This window comes from Varroa destructor, unplaced genomic scaffold (genome assembly GCF_002443255.2).
Source record: "Varroa destructor unplaced genomic scaffold, Vdes_3.0 BEIS01000001.1, whole genome shotgun sequence".
NCBI lineage: Eukaryota > Metazoa > Arthropoda > Arachnida > Mesostigmata > Varroidae > Varroa > Varroa destructor.
Genome location: NW_019211454.1, coordinates 37508033 through 37523654, shown reverse-complemented (window position 1 = coordinate 37523654; position 15622 = coordinate 37508033). Strand labels below are relative to the sequence as shown.

The following is a 15622-nucleotide window of genomic DNA, read 5'->3' as shown; positions in this document are numbered from 1 at the left end:
TGGCAAGAAGAACGATTGACCGGGTGCCGCAACCGCGGGAAGAATCAGCATGAGCTGTGGAAGCAGTACCATTATTAAAGCAGGAGCAGCACTGCTTCTGTAGATAAGTCCACAGCCATAAAAGAACTTTCGGTTCGATTAAGGGCTCTCGATTTCACTTGCAAGCTTCACTTGGTGCTGCTGCTGTTGCTGTGCAGCCTCCGTTTAGCCTTAACCCTAACCTGAGTGTCACTAGCGTCGCAAGTACCATACAGACTTTCGTCAAGTGAGAGCCATACGTTTAGAAGGCGCAACGGGACTACTCGGACAAAGAATTGTAGTTGTTGTTGTTGTTGTTGTACAACAATAGCCCACAGCTAGTGGGCTACAGGCAAAATGAAGGGAGGGCGTCGAAGAACGAGAGCACCGATGCCTAGTCTGATGCCGCCGCTTCAACAGATCTATTTGCCCCTCTCCTAGCTCTTTTATTTACGCATTTAGTCTTTGTGGCGTTATTGTCAGCGACTATTGTTGTGACTCTGTTGTTAATGTTATTGCTGTTATTGTCATCGCTGCTGTTTGAGCAAGACCAATAACAGCGTACCAACGAAAGGCCGACGCCCGCTCTGTGACTAACGCCAGCCAAGCTTGCGAGAACGGACCGTGAGCTAACACTGATTTTTTACTAGGCGTTGGTTTCCTATTGTCAGGTTAATAGTTTCGTCTATTATGGCAATTAAATAAGTTCACCTACACCATACATGCATAATGTGTGCACAGTCATAGCTGGCGCCCTACACTTGCAAACTGACTTCCTTGTTAGTCTGGAACGGGTATGTCCTTAGACTTGGTCAGCATTAGCATCGATAGCAGGCGCAGTAAGGAGGACAGCAGTCATGAAAACGATAGAGCTAAAAAAACCAGTAACCATCCACTCGACCAGCAAAGGCAGTAGCACTACGTAGAGCTTATTCCTTTTTTATTTTATGTCCGCTACCCGAAGCATTAGACATTACTTCAAACGGCTGGCCACCAATACCAAACCGGAGCTTATTCGGTCAGCAAATGTTTTTCACACCCCTTCCTAGAACCTCAGCAATCACTGGCATGATTGAAGTCGGTCGGTGTAGTTCACTGCTCTGCAGACTCAAACTCGCATTCATAATGGCGGCGGCTACCTACTATTTCTATACAGTATTTAGAAAAGCGAGTTGGTGCTAAGCTATCCGGCGAAGTTTATTACTCAAGCAGGTGGAGCAAGAATTAGCTTCGTGATTTTACATGACAGGTTACTCGTCGTATGCTAAGAGAAGCCACCTACAGCGCCTTAGACTTCTTCAGTATGGGGCTAAACTCATGACAAGTCTGTCTTTCTCTATTCGAATCAGATCGAAGTTCAGCGCAGGTCTGCTCAGGCCATTCGATCAAGCTAAAGTGGCTGCTGAAGCAAATTAAACACTTCTGTGACCTACAATGGATCAAAAGAAATGCATCGTGCCGTAGTGGTCCTCCATTCAGACAGATCGAGGGAAAACCTCGCTGTGATTCTCAACACAGCCACCGTTAAAAGCCGGTGACAGCGAAGAATTAACAGTGGATTTTACACTAGTGTTGTTGTCTACTCAGAACTTGACAACTATAAGAGCAGCCAGAGCATAAGAAGAGAGACGCTATGGACAAGGCAGGTCGACTGGAAGACGAAATAGGCTTTGTCGCTTTGTCGGTAGGTTAGCGAAAGCGAGGAAAATGGCCAAGGACAGCTGCAAGGCAGAAAACAAAAAAGTGAAGAAAGTCAAGCCACTGCTGATGGCCTAATCTTATCATGGCTGCGAAAGTGTACCATTTTACCTTTTGCCAGCACTAAAAGCTGGGTGATCGCTTCAGCATTGCATCCATAGCAGTGAAAATGATTTGCAGATTTTCGAATTAGATATGACTACGGTCACCGCATGTTCACTACTACATACAACGATGAAGTTATTATGACGTCACTCAAACTGTAAACTGTTACCGGTGTATTGAGCCAGTCTAGTTAACTGTGCTCTAATATTTTCGTTTCTGTTATACAGCAGTAGAAGACGGTTTTTCATATTAAATACATTCCCATATGTTAGTCACCGCCGACTCAATAATCGACACTCTAATGGATTAGAACGTACCCAGTTTGAAGCTTGATTGCGTTTCAAAGTACTGTAGAGTACCCAGATGATTATCTATGCATTGTTAGAGTATTGCCGCGGGCACTGCCAACATTTCCGTTCGTTTTCTTCCTCTCTCAGTAAGTAAATGCGTGTCGTTTTCCTTAGTCGCGTTATTTCCTTTTGCGTGTTAAGGCTCTTTTGGGCATAATGCTATTATCTTGATGCTTCGGCTGCATTACAGCAAACGACTCGATGTAGTCCTATCATTAAACAAGTCGGCCTTTGTAAGGGAGAGTTCTTTTTATGGTTATTTTCATACCTAGCTATTTTTTTTCTCTCCCTTTCAATCTCTCGTTTTCTATCCTCCAATTTTTCTTAAGCCTGTATTATCCTATTTATGTGGAGCCTTGTGAGCCGCGTTTTTTACGAAGCTGTAGTCATAGGCCATAGGCTCAAACAGGCAGCTTCCGGGCTGCCAACTGCTGCACAGCACCCAGTAGATAGATGTACACCTGGATAAAACAAACACTGAGTAGCAGCGAACAACGTAAACGAGCGTGCTAACAGACGAGCATCTATAATTGTACTTTTACAATACCTTCCTTTTTTCCCTTTTCTTCTATATATTTCTCTGTCTTTTTACCAGGTATCCATATCACATTTCTCTCTCCCTCTCCCCCACCATATATATAATATCTAATACTTTGTTTTGTAACTGTATTTAAATAAGAAGGGACATTTCTATAATTTCTTAGACGTCAATCTCGACTGTCAAGTTCATTCAGTTAGTATATACATTCTTAATTACAGTGTCCGTCAAGCTATGTTCGTATAAACTTGCTTAAGTGGCGTTCAAATATGCTACCTGCAAAAATTCGAACGAAATTGAATTTTAGGCTGATATCAGGCGGAGCGTCCCAAGAATGCTAGGGCTCAAAGTGACTAAAAGTTTAAAGTCGTAAGAAGACTAACCGTTGGAACTTATGTGGACGATCCAATCGGGGATTGATATATTCCGTTCCAAAATAGTTGTCAACTTCCGTATCGAAAACTAAGATGTACCCAAAATGACTCATTAAATTACCTAGATTAATTTTTGAGCCTTTTCAATTTTTACCATATTAGGGATCTTCCGGTGTGCTTCATGTATTCATTTTTCAGACTCTGCAAGAAACTGGCAATAACATAGGTCACCGATTGTGGGCAATAAGGTAAAATGACTGGTTGTGCGTCTTTTTTTGTTCAGCTTTGGCTAAACGACGCGGATGTTTTCCTCGTGCACGTCCATGAATGCACACCCGTTGCAATAAAGAGCACACTAAAGTGTGTCCCAACTTAAATGCCGCACTATATATATGTATATACGCCGCGCCATATATTATACACAGAGTAAACGTCACTCATCCCCTCTAACCGTCCTCTCTTCTCTGTTTCACGGACTCTCACGCAATTTCTCACAACTTACGCCTAGCATATTCGTTTCCTCGCATAGCACATCCACATTAAGACACTTTGCAGTCCTATTCTCTATCCGCTCTGCTGTAGGGTAGTACGATCGTGTTCGTTGTAAGCCCCCTTCTTCCGCTTGGTGTTACATTGCGCTCCGGAGGGCTGCTAGCTGCCTCTGTATTGGGTTACTGCTGTGTTGAGGCACACAGCCGCTCGCTGTTTTTGTATTACATAGTTTTTGGTGGCCTTCTTCATCATTGTATCCCCTATGACGCTGTCCATGTACACCCCTTCAACTGTCCCCCGGCTGACCCCTCGTCGTTTAAGTTTTTTCAAAACTTGCGTTCTTCTTCGTTGTCGACTGAAGGGCGAACAGTGAACAAGTGAAAAGGCAGAAAGGGCGGCCCCATTACAAACGTAAACTCCTACGCGACTAAACACGGCAAAAAGCAGGAAAAGACTCCCAGAGAAGATCAGCGGAATCAGCAAATGTAGCATTTGGCTTTTGAAAAAACTAGAACCCCACTATTTTCATTAGCACCATACAGCTCTGCCAAGCCAATGTCAACCAGTGTAAAGCCGGCCAGACCTGACAAAGAAACGGGTGAGGGGAAAATGACCAGCGGACATGAAACAACAGCAACGCAAAAGGGCAAAAGGTGAATCTGGAGAGTCTGCACTGGAGAGCGGAACGCACGCTGCAGCAATAGCTCTAACATTGCAAGCACCCCGCGGCAGCACCAACAATACGAACATGGAGTCCAGCATTGACTTTTGTCGTCGTTACCATTGTCATTGTGACTGCTACTAGCCATAAAAAGTTCCTACAGCGCAGCAAACACGAAGCTCCTACAGATCGACATTGACGACAGAGACGATCGAGAAAGAGACGCAGACGATAACGCCAAGCAGAACAAATACCCGTCTCACTGCTACTATTCTAACAGTCACTTAAACTGGTACTATTACGGGAACTGCGACTTTGAACTACTTTTGTTACGACCATTGGCTCTGCTCTTGTCGCTATTACCGCTGTATGTTTGTGCTCGTTTCCCTGGTGTCTATGTCTTCTACTTTATCATTTTGTTCTGTATGCCGTAAAATCCAAAGGCGCGCAACCTATAGCCGTGTACGCCTCCGTAGGAAAAAGAGGTAGGCAAAATGCACAGCCATGTGGCAAGCCGTGTCTTTTACCCTTTTTAGGCTAGCGCTGCTCTGGTGTCCATAAGACGAGAAGAGCGGACCCTGTTAGGTTAGGCCAGGTGAATAAAGGAAGAACTCAGTTTCGAACAGGCGAAAGGGCAGGGTAACTATACGACTAAACGTTATGGTAGGCTTGGCTAAATTTACCCAGCACCCAAATGGCTGGAAAGCTGACGGCAATGTAGAATCGATGTTAATCGAATTACTAAGCTAGTCGAAAGAAGTCAGTAATGGAAGAGTGCCTGTGCAATGGGAAATAATAAAAAATAAATCTCAAGCAATTGTACGATACCGATGGGTTGCTTAATCAAGTGCGCCCCAGTATACATAAGTTGACCCGGCCTTCCACAGATCGGAAATACAACCGCTCCCGGTCGACACACGATAGACGAGTAACAAAAAAAAAGAAGGCATATCTAATATTAAATCGCACCACATCGTTTGTTGATCGTATATGCATATGTCCAATGCGTACAAGCTATACATAATTGCTATCGCATGATAGACGTTTTATTAATTAGAGAAGTTTGTAATGAGACATTCAATTTTTGTCGTGTGTTCACGACGATATCAACAGTTTTTTAAACTTATCGATACCAATTCGTACACTCAACTTGGACGAGTTGGCCTAAAATATCGAAGTAAACATAGGTTGAATTAAAAAAAGTTTACATCATGAACTGACAATGGATCACGACTAATCTGACTAATCATGCTACGCGACCATAACGTTCTAATATAGAATTATATATATATATATATATATACATAGCCACAAGGTTTAGCTACATCTAGAAAGGTTGCTTCATGTAATAGTAAAATCTTACCAAATAAAGCCATATATTTGTCTAGCTAGTTAATGCTATAATATAACATGTTGAATGCCGCCTCGAATGTACGCTAGTTACTGTTGCCTGCATAACATCCTTGACATGGGCTACAAACATGATTATTGTTGAAAACGTTTTTTTCGTTGGCGTGACGGTCCTCTGGCCTGAAAATCGAAAACGATCATTTTGCTCTTTGAGTTGGAAAATTCATGTCGACACATTTCGACACGTAAACAATCACTTCTGAATAAAAAGCGCTATTTACTACTGTGTCAGCTTTATCTACTGGAAAATAATCGGACAAATGATCGAAGACTAACGCTCATAAAAGTAAATTGAGCATCATCAATGTCACCACTCTAAAGAACCTATTGATGACGCTCCACTCGATGGTTTGTGCTCTGAATGAGAGCCGTGAGTGTCAGGACCTCTACTACCAAGTCCCTACCATTTTACAAATAAATCACATATTGTTGTGCTACTCAACTGTCCATGTGGAATACCGATTTACCAACCGGACTAATAAATATTCATCATTGCTCGGTAACGTGAAATGAACAGCAACTAAATTTAAGTCTACTTTTCAATTAATGTATATAGGCTTAATCTGGGCAAGAAACAAACTGCGCAGGAAGAGGATTATATATATGTTCATTGTATACGTAAAATACCGGCATTATTATTCTATTGGCGAGAATCCGTTTGAAGTTATTAAAATAGAGACACTTCGATTGAAGCTTCTAAACGTATGATTTTATGCCTTCAGGGCACTTTATCATTTATGATAGCAGGACAAAATCGAAAATCGCTGAATGAATTGCAGCTCTAACAAACAGGCGTTTGAATACAAATTTTCGAAATAATTCTTTCACATCTATTTCGGTTCAGTGTCACCCAATTTACTTCTGTAACTAAAATCTAATTGCGTTGCAGCATTACGGCTTATACATATAGCGAACGTTTGCCGAAATATACACATTTTCCTAGTACGTATTCCGCGTTAGAACTTAGATTAACACCGAATTATTATACATTGTTTGTCTGCTAAATTCGTGGTATGCCGTAAGCTTGTATTACTCTAAAATGTTTCATTCCGATTAATTGCGTAATGGCCAATGCTAATTGAGATACGCCACGAGTGTTCATTGTGACGCTTGTAAGTGTCTTTTAAGCTAGCGGTAAGAGGCTAAGTACATCTTAAGCATTTATAGAAACTTTATTATAGTATAGAAAAAAAAGACAAAAACAAGGATGAGCTACTTCACGAATAGAGATCGCGCGGAAGCATAAGAGATTTTGTTAATGGGATAGCATAGTTTAATTATTTACACACATCGAATACAACTTCTCTGCTTTAATCATTGTACTTACTATACTAATTCGGCTTAAGTAAATGCTATGATACATTGAGAACGTCTGGTAACTTGCACGTATCCGAACACTTAACCCATACAGATCTATTCTGACTACTGTTATGTACAACAAAACTATAAAAAACGAAAGCTATATAAAGCCGCTTCATAGTTTTTCGAGCTAATTATTCGATAAAATACAAAAAACTACATTTATGTACGTTGACGTCTTAGTGTTGTACTTTTTCTAAAAGAGCCCTGAATATAATATAAGGCCATTGGACCTGTTCCGCCACTGTGTTATTTTCGTTCTGTTCCTGGCCGCTGCGGATAAAAACTGTTGTAGCTACTAGCGGGATTTCCATTATTTCATTGAGCTGACCGTTGTCATTGAGATGGTTGTCTTGAAATTATCAGATATGCTATGAAGGTTACGTATGTCCTGCTGGCCTGAGTCACAAGTTGTCAGCCGGGCAGCGCATCGCAGGCTCACATTCATCACAATATAGTAAGTATACTTTCCATGCTTTCCTCATATTCCGTTAAATTACGATTCTCTCTTATCTTACGCTATAGATATGCATGATCGATCATACGACAAGCTGGACTGAAGGCGCTCTAACAAGTCACGGACATTTAATCGCTCGCTTTTAATTAAAATTACAATATTTGATTTTATTTACGGTTACTGTTACTATCAATACCACCGATGTTGTTACTTTATTGACACAAAAGGCTCTGACGCAGATTGTGCGTCGTCCTCCGTCACCTGCGATCAGCATGTATCTGATTCTCTAAGTAGTAGTGAATAATTTTCTAAACGCTATTTGGGTATTTATTAATTTGTTTAGGAGTACGTTCATCTGATAGACGGTATTTTATTCTCTAGCGGCTTTTGTCACTGCTGCTGTAGTTCTCTTTAGGATTTCCGTATCAGTGCAATTGATGCTGTACACCAACGATGTAAGGCGTAACCTCGTTTAGCTTCCGCCATATTGGCACTTCACCCATCACTCATGTATTACGGCTATTGATGCAAAGTTATGACACGTAACAGTTTCGCTTGAAATGCATTGATCATTATCCACGTCACAGAAACGCACACACGATGTAAATGACAGAGACATTACAAAAAGTCCTATAATGTGTCTTAAGTTTGCACATGTGCGTAAGCGCATGTAAGGGCTGGACGTATGGACAAACAGTAGCGACACCTACACTGCTGACAGTGGCAAGATGGAGTGTCAATACCATTAAACAATATATATAAACGTTCTCATCTGGTGAGTGTTTGGCCAACAAAGCTAAATTACCTGGACAGCTTACATATCAATCCGGCACTCCGTAAAAATTTCCTCTAGACTAAGACAATATGGTGAAACTAGATAGAAAGTTTGCTTGCCTCGACGTTTTTTTTATTTTATTTATCCTAGAAGTTCAATAACTAATGATGAAATGTAAAGATATAACTATGCACTCGGTCCGCCTGGAACATCAACATGTGTCAAGTATTGTCCAACTGTATGTTATTTAGAATTAAGGGCAACGTACCGCATGACACATACATTGAACAAGGTGATAAGCTAACGGATGAATTGTTTTACGTCCATAGCCAAATGTTCAATAACTAATTCGTATACTATATTTTGTATGACACACCAACCGACGACGAGTGTCAACAACGAACAATGTTTCGTTCATGTCCGAGCTTATTCGCCCTCGAAGCCAGCCCATTTGGACATTGTCTGCTACGTATTCTAGAGTGCGTAAAAGCCTCTCTACTCTGACCAAGGGAAAAGTGTTGTACAGTACGTCTTTTGTTGTGATAGCGATAGCAGCGGTAACAGGAGCGCTGGAATAATTCGATGTTTTCCTACAAATACACTCCCACGCAGGTTGCATTCTAAGAACAGGTTGGCTGGCCCTTTTAGATCTGCAACCGCACGTCTATTGGACATTGACTTTGGCCCCGGAGGTCGGGGTACCAGGAAGAGAGCTTCACTGGCCAAGCCTCTCCAGGCAGCACTTGACGTTCCATTTTCTCCGAGCGCGAACGGAGCGTCAAGGGTGGCTATTTGACCTATCGATTAGCCATCAGTATACTTAAGTCATTCTAGGTGCGCTAGGAAGGCTATGAGAGTGGACATTATGGGGAAAGGCCTGTTATAAGTACATTAAGTTTTTCCAGTTACAGCCGGCTAGTGAGGCACGTCGGACGCCTGCTGTTGCCGTAACAGCTGTCAGTGTTCTAAGTTGCGAACTACTGTCACTTTGTGCGCGTTCACGTAAAATAGAGAAAATACCTAATATCAGATGGTTAAAGCCGTTCCGACAGACAAGAATCTTGCTCATTTTATCCGTACGCGGCCCTTGTACGCTTGTTCCGTCACTTCTACTTTACTGCTATACACCAGCAGAATTTTGAATGCATACTTCCTTAAGTTCGACCTCACACCGTTAGCATATAGCTGCCAAGACAACTTGGCGGCTTTAGCAGCATCCATCACCGCAGATACCACAATAGCGACGGTCCAGTTTGTGCTGGCGTTGCAAATGTTCTCTCTTCCCTGTTTGTACGACTCACGTATGACTGGCGTATAGTTATAGAACTTCGTAAGGTAGCTAGTATTTGTTGAATGTTGGCTTGAAAGTTCGCACACTCTGTTATTTATGCAAAACAATAATGCTTGATGTATCATAAGTATGATATCGAAAACTCCCTGCTTTAAAAAAATATGAGTATGGTGTGATATTATCTTCAAGCATTGAGAACATTACTTTTGCAAACAAATCGCCAAAGCTTTTAACGATTCTCTAGAGAACAAGACTCGAAAACAACTATGAGAATGAAAAGACGAGGAATATCGAATCGTCTTGCTATGTACATGAAATATTGTGTGCATCTATTAATTATATAAAATCAATAAAAATAATATATATACAAATAAAAAAAAAATCATGCACCTACAAGTGATTTACAATACAACAAGCATTCATTGATCCTGACAGATTTTTTTTTATTTATGAGTGGTTTTTGGGTGTAGGCGGTCCCTTATCTCATTCTTGTTTCATACTATTAATATCTAGTAACTTTCGAATGGGTAAAATCGAAAAGTATAAAGATCCGTGATCGACCACTGGGCTACCGCCTTTATATAAAACCATTTGCTGCACGAAGGGCGGCATGACGTGTCCGGTGGACCCACAGACGGCCCCAGACGAGTCTTATATTTGCAGAAACTAGAAATCACTGAAAAGGATCAACTAACGATCCATATCCAGTGGCCCGATTTACATAGATAAATTAGAGCAATCTAAGATCGCAACATAAATGCGCGCCAGAAGAACATAGTAAAGGTTTAGATTGCGTCATTGTTATCCGACCGCGGCGGCCGTTCAAGTTGGTAAGGCCCATTTACGTTACGTTATTACGTATAAAAAAAATGGCAGTTGGATACGTGTAAAGTCTCGCATAAAATGTTACACTCTCGGCATATATTAAAAATGTGAAACTCTTTATAATAGCAAGTTCTTTATAACATTTAATTTTCCGATTGCATTGAAGTAGTAGCTATGTTCATGAAAAATAACAGCACAGTCTTTTGATCGAGATAAAATTCTGTGACAAACTGTTCTTTCTGGTGAAGTTAAGCCAATTGTCCAACAGTCAGTTGACGGCCTATCCTTACATATGCATTCAACTGTGCAGACGAAAACATAAAATATACATATAAGGGCGATTAGCATAATCACATATTGTACACCTTTCTACTTTGCTTTAGAGCTCTTCTAGCTTATGGTCTTGGTTCCATTTTGTTTGTTCGTTCGTTGCAGGGTCAGCCCGATTAACTGAAGCCCCGAGGCACTCATGTTGGCCCACCATTTGCCGGTGGTAGCACCTACATTTCCACGAAGCATTCGAGAATCGTGTTTTGCGTACATTTGCTGCTTCAGCTACTACAGCCAGTGGTAGTACGAATTGAATAGTAAGTCTGTACCAGCCAGCAGAGTACGTTGTCCCAGTATATCACTCCCAATCTAAATTACGAAAAGCCGGAGCTTCATGTTGTTTCAACCGTAGCAGTCGTAGTCTGTGTAGTGCTTGACTTGCCCCTATTCTTGTAGCCTCTTGGAAAATCAGCAGACACAAAATCGGATGCCCTGCCACCACCGTGGTTCGTGATAGAGTATGCTGTTAGCTATGCCCCATTGAGCTAACGGCAGAAGCCGGTAGCTCGCAGCCTGCGCTTGCAACTGCCAACGCATTCGGTGCTTCTGTTGTCAGTAACTGGTAGCTACTACCCCCATAACTAGTTTCGCTCATACTGCAGTGGGCCAACAACGCATGCCTGGAAAGCCGTGCCTTTCTGTCTTTTCGTGCTTGTTTGCCAGCTGATGTTTGCAGTGGCAACTATCGTAGCTTTGACGACGACTGGTGTTCAGCCAAACAGTTTAACAACTAATTCTCAATCAACGTTCGTTGTGCATCTTCTAAGTAGAAACCGACATAGTGGACCCGCAATTTCGTCACTTCTATGCATACCTCAATTTGATCATGTACATAGAGCATAGGTCTCGCCTATACTTAGGCCAGCCTTCAATTCCAGAGGCCTAAACCTTTTATACCACATAGGCAGTTGAATGTTGCTACCGCTTGTGTCTTGTACCCCTTTGCTCATTTTTCCTATAATCGTTGTTCTCCAGACCACAACTTCAACGCAGTACCTCAGTACCGATGATAACTTCCCGCAAAAAAATGTCGACAGGCGACCGCTTCAGTGTTCTGCTGTTAGTGTTGTATCGACAGTAGCCGATAGCAGCATGGCAGTAGGGACCGAGGATCTAATGCAATGCCTAAAGTCAAACTATTACCCTCTAAGACACGAAAAGGTGTACCTTCTTCTCGTTTATTTCTGTCCTAAAGCCAAATTACGCTAACATTTCATAGCTTCGTCTTTTTGCCCTCATTCCCTTGCCGCTAGCTTTTTTCGTTTCTAGGCGAACTATGCACACATGACGGTATGTGCCTACGGACGTACATTGTAGAGGGCTAAAAAAACTAAGACGAAAACGAAGGCAGATAGCGTGTTCCGGAGACAGATGCGCAACCTGGACCTCAATCGTCTTAGGCTGGCGCTCCTTTCACTAGCACGCCGCTGCCAACCACCTCTCCGTGCGTCACGGCTACTACTGCTACTCTAACTAATAACTAGCTGAGCGCTCAGTTGGTCGTTCCCCAATGGTCGATCGTCGGCGTTCCCGGTAGACGGCACTTTGCTAGAGCTAGCAGAATGGCAAGTCCAAGTCCACATCGAAGGAGCCCAGCCGAAGTCCTCGTTGGCTCCGTCGGGCGAATAAGAGGTGCACTGGTTGGCAGGGCTGACGCCTCAGCTACCTCAGAGCCGGTGCCGGCTTCGCATACAAACAGAGAATGAGTTCATTAACATGACTAGTTGGGACACGAAGTGTGAAAGCTGCTCCATACACAAAACAAGCAGAGCAGGCTGAAGCCAGCAAGACGCAGAAACAGACAGCCTTACATACATATAGAATAGTAAGCAGTAATTGGAGGTCCAGTAGTGACTACTAGAGGCTGAACGAGGCAAGGACCGGCTGAAATATGTCTTCACCCTCCTAGGCTACTATCCCCACTAAATGGTAAACCAATTGTAAGCTGTGACGTATAAAAAAGAGATGGAGAAAGGAGACAGGCAGCCCACGAGAATACTCAGCAGACATACTGAACTGTGACGACCACGAGCGACAATTGTCTCGGTGTTAGGTATGTGTAATAGGTCATATACAAGGCTACGAGGTCTTTGCGAACAGCTCTTTACTCTCATTCTCTATTTGAAAGGAATAATGATAACAAAAATAATGGACCGAACGTTTAGAGATAAATTGATACCGTCTAGGGCGCCTATTACGAGAGATGCTGCGACCACTGAGCAAGATAAGCCATCGTCCAGCGTCGTTCTATGAAAGTAACAAACTAAAGAAAAGAGGGATACTAAAAGAGAGACACAAGGGGCGAGGCAACTGACAAGCCTAAAAAACGGAGAGCATCCACGACCTACTACGGTAAGAGACGACACAGGCAAGGAGCAGAATGACAGAAGCACGATCTCGCTTTAATAATAGAAAGCTTAACACTGTTTGAAAGAATGCACGCATGTGCTGAGAGAAAAAAAAAATGCTTCTTTTCGCGCTTGCTCACATAGGAGCACAGTTAACCGCTAACGTAATCGGCTGTATTACAGCGGTGCGTAACACACCACTGTACCAATAGAATAACACATTTGAACGTTAAAATATAGACTAGAAAAATGGAAGTTACTAAACCCGTAAGTGAAGTTTACGATGGGTTCTAATTAGCGCGAATCTCGTTGTGCCATCCCTACTGAAGCGTTCCGCAAACAACGCGAATGATTCGGCCTTTTTCTTACGACGCGGAACGTACTGCTCGGTATTCCGGCCAAGCGCCTCGTACTTGGGGCTGCCCCTTGAAGGGGGTTTAGCTTTATCGAAGGAAATTTCCGTAAGTTAAATACTTCAAAACGCAGCCCCCCACGCCCTGAGCTGTAAAAAGTAAGTGCCAAGGGCTTTTCTTAATTTTCGTCATTTGGGTAAATCTTACATTTTCATTCGATTGCTTCCAATTACGACAGGGAAGAACAGGACTTTCAGTATAGCAGGATCAACCCCTGGCCCGGATCCTATTTTCTTTTAAATATGCACTTTATGATTTGTATTTTTGCACCTTAGACTTATTACAGGTGAATCACTGATGAAGGACCGCATCGACGATCGCAAGCCGGTAAAAAAATCCGATACATATGTGCCTCAGACCACGCTGAGTATGCGCAAGAAATAGTCTTTAAATTACACCGTGCGCTGCTACATTGACTAGATTGATTTGTGGGCATGAGCGTAAAACCGTAAGATACGAGTGATTATGGCCGCCCGATAATGTGATAGCCACTATAAATCAATATGGGTTTGCCAATAAATTGTTTCAATGTCTTAGATTGTGATCGTAAGGTTTCGTTTACGAGATATGATTTGAAATTCAGCTATTTTAGGACTGACTGAATATGGTGAGGCCTTAAAACTTTAGGAAGGAATATAGTGTTTCCAGCCGCGTGTGGGAGACCGCCTCCTTGCGCATCCCAGAGGGAGACTGGTTAACTTGCACTATAAGGCGACGCAATCATCAAAACCAATATCCAGCTAAGGCTATTCTCGTAACCTATTCGTGTTGTTACGTAGTTCGTGAGCGCGCCCCCTATTCGCTAGAACTTTAATTAAAGACAGCCCGCGCATTGTAGTAGACACTACTTAGTATGGTTACTGCTTTATAAGCATTTTTTAAATTTCAATTCAAAGTATACAGTGTTGACATCTGCTGAAATGAACATTTCGCAAAACCAACGGGTCCGCGGCCATTGTCTTCGCACTAATATCGTATGTATCATTTCGATCACAAGGTTTCGACAAGGTGAGCGAGAAATATCATAGCCTTCTCTAGCTAGGAACAGACATTGTGCAGTATGTTTTCTCAATCGACTACCGATACCGTCCGTTGATTTGGAATACGTTTCTGCCATTTCATTAGATAGCATTTAGCTGACATCAGAAAAAGGCATGAATGAAATTACAATAAGAGATGCTGTCCAGTTATGTCGAATGGTCTTTTGTGTGGACATGGATGGTATCAGTTATCTGAATCTTTTACTTTTCTTTTACATTTATATACTAATTGGCTCTGCGCGCCTCGTTGTTATTAGCAGCAATAACTTTATTTTTGGAACATGAGTAAGTGCAATCGAAATAGTGGTGGTCGTAGCAGTATGGAGTACCGGTAGCTGATTGTACCAACCACGGTAACAGTGTCGTCAGCAGTACTAGTAGCCGCTAGATTCAAAAACGTGTACATTGTCATTTGCAAAGTATAAACTCATATAATCGAGCGAGTCATAGAATAAAAGCAGTGAAGACTATGGCAATAAGGTTGTTAGTTACAGGATATTGATGAAATTGATTTAGCGTAGGCGTAAGCGGAGAGAGAGACGGTGACGGGAGAAGCGACAATGCTCAGCAGCGAATAGCCAGCGAACGAATGAACCGGGCAATGATTTAAAGGGCAGACAAGGGAACGGATAAGCGTCCTTGCTACTGGCAGCAGCAACCGATGGTATCTGTTTGCGGGTACACTTCATCGATCCCCGCCTACGATGTAGGTCCCTGTACAAGCTGCAGTACCCTCCAAACCGCCAATCGGTACGCAACAATGATAATAGCGTGGGTGGCTGCTCAGCTGTGTCGAGTGTTTGGCTTGCGCTTCACCACTCATTCTCTATCGCTTCCTAGGCTCGCTCACCCGATATGCGCAGGTTTGCTCAGTTGCCGGAGTGCAATGGATATCACTAACCCAGGCCTCGCTTACATATTGGGTCGGCTCGTTTAGGGTTTTGGCCAGTTACCTGGGTCGACAGAGCGGAGGGTAGAATAGCAGATAGAACGCTGCTAACTCCCTTAGTTGCTGAGGCGCTTGTTTGCTTGCGTGCCCATCCACTCCTATGCTCCGCCAGTGGGTTATAGCTGTCGTTAGCATCAGCCAGGCAAATTAGGTAGTTGGATGTGCATTACGCGAGCATTAGTAGCAGGC

At 42.7% G+C, this 15622-nt stretch overlaps 1 protein-coding gene and 1 long non-coding RNA gene across 15 annotated transcripts in view; one reads left to right on the top strand and one right to left on the bottom strand.

Annotated features, from left to right (window-relative positions):
- Window positions 1–15622, bottom strand: part of LOC111243562 (calcium/calmodulin-dependent protein kinase type II alpha chain-like) — a 71834-nt gene that overhangs the window by 42772 nt on the left and 13440 nt on the right. For 12 of the 14 annotated variants that reach the window (XM_086977444.1, XM_086977446.1, XM_086977447.1 and 9 more), the window contains exon 2: window positions 5718–5766. The exons of 1 other annotated variant lie outside the window; for it this stretch is intronic. In XM_086977444.1, the coding sequence (XP_086833570.1) occupies window positions 5718–5766 (49 nt within the window). Of the gene's footprint in view, window positions 1–3237; window positions 5172–5717; window positions 5767–15622 lie in introns of those variants that run through there. One more of the 14 variants, XM_086977436.1, reaches the window with a different exon arrangement.
- Window positions 10453–13946, top strand: LOC147758604 (uncharacterized). Its single transcript, XR_015319155.1, has 3 exons — window positions 10453–10940; window positions 13361–13542; window positions 13720–13946. It is a non-coding gene; the product is annotated as an uncharacterized LOC147758604 (long non-coding RNA).